The 4479-nt window shown below is 47.9% G+C and overlaps 1 protein-coding gene across 1 annotated transcript; it reads left to right on the top strand.

Moving 5' to 3' along the window:
• Positions 1 to 2473: 2473 nt before the first annotated feature.
• On the top strand, positions 2474 to 3139 carry LOC124660749 (germin-like protein 1-2). The gene has a single exon (XM_047198563.1). It carries the CDS (start codon positions 2474 to 2476, stop codon positions 3137 to 3139), a length of 666 nt encoding a protein of 221 aa, XP_047054519.1.
• Positions 3140 to 4479: the final 1340 nt, after the last annotated feature.

Here is a 4479-nt window from a genome sequence, read left to right as displayed (position 1 = left end):
TTTTGACTGTTGGATCTAAATTTTATGGTTAGGATTTAATAGGAATCTAATAGTTACGTAACTATATAATCATGATTGACACGTTCCTATGTACCGATTAGGAACGGAAACTATTGCACCATATATCAGAAACAAAAAGTAAATCCGGTGCACCAATACGTGGCAGCGGACATGCATGCCAAAAATTTAGCACGTTATTGCTATGAAGCCCATACTATATTTGGTATCTCTTCCTTAAACAAAAGAACGTCTCTTCATGCTGGCAATTTTAGTTTGACGCCATTAATCAGTGATGAGCCACACGTACACCATGAATTAGATACTTTTTTTTTCCAATTTGAACCACACAACCGTCGCCGCTTGCTCGACCAGCATCCGGTGCAATTAGGATTAAGTATTGACATGAACTACATGCATTAAGTTACGGCCATCAACTCAAGATAGATATATGGACTGCAAGACATGCATACAAACACGGGCAAATTTAAATTAATGGTCGTTGTAATCAAAACAAAGTCAGCTACGTAATTATAATTTGATGGTACGGTGTTCCTGCGCGCGTACTAATTTCTGCTCAAGGATTTAATCATGCTGGTAATTTCTGCACCCTTTGCCTACATGCATAAACATTGGACGATACACAAAATTGTGTTGAAGAAGTCCGACGTCAACCAGATCGAGATTAAGGATATAAAATTTCGCACACTTATTGTGTACAAATATGGAGCAATTGATGTCCATTATAAATTATTATTTCCAAGCAACATATATGGCAGTTAATCTCGTGCTTTTGTAAACCACTACATGCAAAATAGCGGGCCGCCATGGAGGCTAGCTGTGCAATCTAAACCAGCCGTTTGATCACTCTACAGAGTATTTTTTTGCACCGTAGATGTGATTTAACACCGTTAAACGATTAAACGGACCGACCGACCCGCACATCCTCTATTTTCTACCCACCGACACCCTCATCCACGGGTCAAGGGAAAAGGACACCCTCATCCATCCCACACGCAACTTATTTAGCGCCGCCAACCCCCACCCGCCTCCTCCTCGGCGTGTATGTCCCCATAGGGCAGAGTGCCGAGAAGTCACACATAGTGGTGTGGTTCATTAGGAGGATCCACCTCCCCGCCGGCCGCTTGAAGACGATGGTGCGGGGCAACATGGGAATCTAGGAGAGACGGAAGAGCCACTCCGCCGGAGGATTCCACTCCGACAACTCCTTCCCATGCCCCCAAGTCATGCCGTCGGAGGAGAATGTGTCGTGGCGGCACGATGGTCGATTCGGTGGTGAATTCAAGGAGTTGGTCTATGCATTGGTCGATTGGTGGTGGATTCCTTGGTGGACCAGGTAGACACCAGCGTTGTTATCAGAAGAGGAAGGCGACGAACAGCAGCATGGAGACCATGAAACATCTAACTCGAGTAGGCGGTGGCGTGTAAAGCCAGAGAAAGTCGACGGGAATCCAGCATCGCCACTGATGGGTGGACTTGGCGGCGGCGGTGTGTGAGTACGTTATGGCGGGGAGCTCCTCGCCAGTTCGTGGCCAAGGTAAACCGGAAGCAGTAGCAGCGGATTCCGCCGACAAGGATGGAGGGCGGTTTGGGGTGGTCTTCTCAGTGGTCGGTGGTGGGGAGAAACAAGGGGAAATGAGAAGGATAGGTGGGGGCATGGGCGGTCTACATGCTGGAAGTGGGAATTTTTCTTTTATTACTGGGATAGTGGAAAGATGGGCTCACAGAAGCTCTATGGTACCTCTTCATACTTTAGTCGCATTTGAATCACTTTTGTCATGCTAAAGGTGATGCCCTCGCAATGCGAGGGCCACCTTGCTAGTTTCAATAATAGCGGTGTATTTTTCATTTCAGATGATTACATTGTGGCTTGGCTTACTAATTCACACGCCACTAGACAATTTGTACATGTGGTGTGGGACTCAGCACGCCACATGTATGACAAATACCGGTGGTGTGGCGAGGACATGCCACACGTACCAAATATCAGTGATGCGACATCAGTGGTGTGCCAAATCCACACCACTAAGGGTAGTTTTTTGACACCATTGAAACGATTTTCTCTATCGGTGGATATGTTTATTTCTTATTTTTGTGCATATTATTCAACACCTCATGTAAAACAGAAACCCCCCTTTCAAAAGTGCAGGTTGTGTAGGCATAATAACACCCATTATGGCATGAATAAGTATACTAACTAGAACCTTAGTTAATATCTTAAGGGTAACATTCAAACGGAAGTTTTCCATGCAGAGGGGGTCTCAATATCCTTTCCTAGAAAAACTAGTTGATGGACTCCATCCGCGCGCATGCACCACCGATGCAGCTAGCTCTATATAAAGAACGAACGGCAACACGAAGTCACCACCGGCAGGACTTTGCTACTCTACAGTATACCCAAGGCCGGACCACAAGACCGACTCGTGTACTAGGTCGCATCACATCTGAATATCCGATGGCATCGGCTCGCTCTGTTGTGCTCCAGGTGCTGGTGGTCACCGCCGCACTCGCCGCGGTGCCGTGCGTCCTCTCGGACCCGACGCCGCTCCAGGACTTCTGTGTGGCCGACCTTAAGGCGGCGACGGCGCTCGACGGGTTCGCGTGCAAGCCGCCTGCCACCGTGGTGGACGAGGACTTCTTCTCGACCGCCATCGTCTCCGGGCCCAGCACAAGCAACCCTTTCGGCGCCAACACCACGCGCGCCACGGTGTCGGCCTTCCCTGGCCTGAACACGCTGGGGCTCTCCATCGCGCGCATCGACCTCGCACCAGGCGGCCTCAACCCGCCGCACTCGCACCCTCGGGGCTCGGAGCTGGTGCTGGTGCTCAAGGGCGAGGTCATGGTCGGGTTCACGTCGTCGGCCAACCGGCTCTACTCCAAGGTGGTGAAGGAGAACGAGCTCTGCGTCGTGCCACGCGGGCTGCAGCACTTCCAGCTCAATGTCGGTGCCGGGGACGCGGTGTTCGTCGCTATGTTCGACTCGCAGTCACCGGGCTTGGTAGTGCCAACATTCTCGCTCTTCGCGACCAAGCCGGCCATGCCGATGGAGGTGCTAACCAAGACGTTCCTCATGGGCGAGGACGAAGTCGACGTTATCAAATCAAAATTCGCGGGCTTTTGATTTCGTAAGCAAGAGCTGTCGTCGATCTCCTACCAGTTCAGCTGCCAAGTCGATAATGCTACGAACTCCGGTACTCGTCCTTTTGCGTGGATGTGCGTGTGTGTAATATTCGTTCATTTTTATCGACCTACCTTTGTAAGTATTATATCTCTTCTTGTGTGCGTCTATTTGCCCGCCTGCAGGGTTGGTGTAAAGTCAAATGATCCATGTATATCTAGTAATCTGTGAGTACACAAATAAAAAGAATTAAGCTTAACAATTGCATGGCTACTTTTATATTTGAGTAAATGGATGTTTTGATGCATTTAGCGTGTAAATCTATACTTTTGTTACAGCAAAAAATCACTAACTCTACTTATGATAGTCCATCTCTTCGTGCAAACTAGACACATCATCGTTTTCTTTAGGCTGTTGATTTCATCTTATCTATGACTATGATTAATTCACATGGAGAGTTAGTCAAGTGTATTTTTAAATATCAACGACCTTAGGTTTGGTAAATATAACCTCTATGATTTGGAGATGGACGAAGTGTATCTACACGACGGCTTCGGCATATAAGTGCCAGTTCATCGGTGGGAGCACATGCCCCCTATGACATGGGGAAGATTTAGAGAGCTCATGGGGAGCCTAATGAAAATTATTTGCTTGGCTTCTTGCATATCGCAAGATCTGAATGGCGGACAATCTTGCTCTTCGGGGATGGCTGCATGACCCCATTTGCAAGCTTTCTCTGCTGAAATTTGGCCTTGGGCCTTAGCCCATGTTCCAATACAAATTCTGAAATTCTCTTGCTCCATATGGGAATGGCAAGGGGTGGGACTAAAGTTTAGTCCCATATTGCTAGTTGGGAGAGAGTTGAAGTGGTATATAAGATGGGCTATTTTAGTCCTAGTAAGTGAGTGAGAAGAGAGAGAGCCCTCGCGCACGCCTCCTCCTCCGCCGCCCGCCTCGCCACGCCTCGTCACACACGTCCCGACGTGTCGCAGGTTGCGGAAATCTCGCTGAACCGAGCTTATCCTTTTGCTGTTCAGATATCATCTGTTCATCTACTCTGTTGATCTGCATGATTAGTTACGTAGTCATGATTTATCAAGTATTAGTTCGGATTAGTTCATATGATAATTTGCTTATATATTCAACAATCCAAAAACCTGATTATAGGCAAATGAATTCAAGTGGCGGCGCACGAGGTGGCGCACAAGGGCAGTTCTTTGGTTTCAAAACATGAACTGCGGTAGTGCCCTTCTTGGCAAACCTGAGCTAGGGTGATCTTTCTGCTGCTCAGGAGGAACCTTACAAGAAATTGGATGCCATGTTTAAGGCAGCTCTCTTCAGTA

Source organism: Lolium rigidum, chromosome 6 (assembly GCF_022539505.1).
Source record: "Lolium rigidum isolate FL_2022 chromosome 6, APGP_CSIRO_Lrig_0.1, whole genome shotgun sequence".
Classification (NCBI taxonomy): Eukaryota; Viridiplantae; Streptophyta; class Magnoliopsida; order Poales; family Poaceae; genus Lolium; species Lolium rigidum.
The sequence above is the reverse complement of the archived record's forward strand: the minus strand, read 5'-3'. Positions and strand labels throughout refer to the sequence as shown.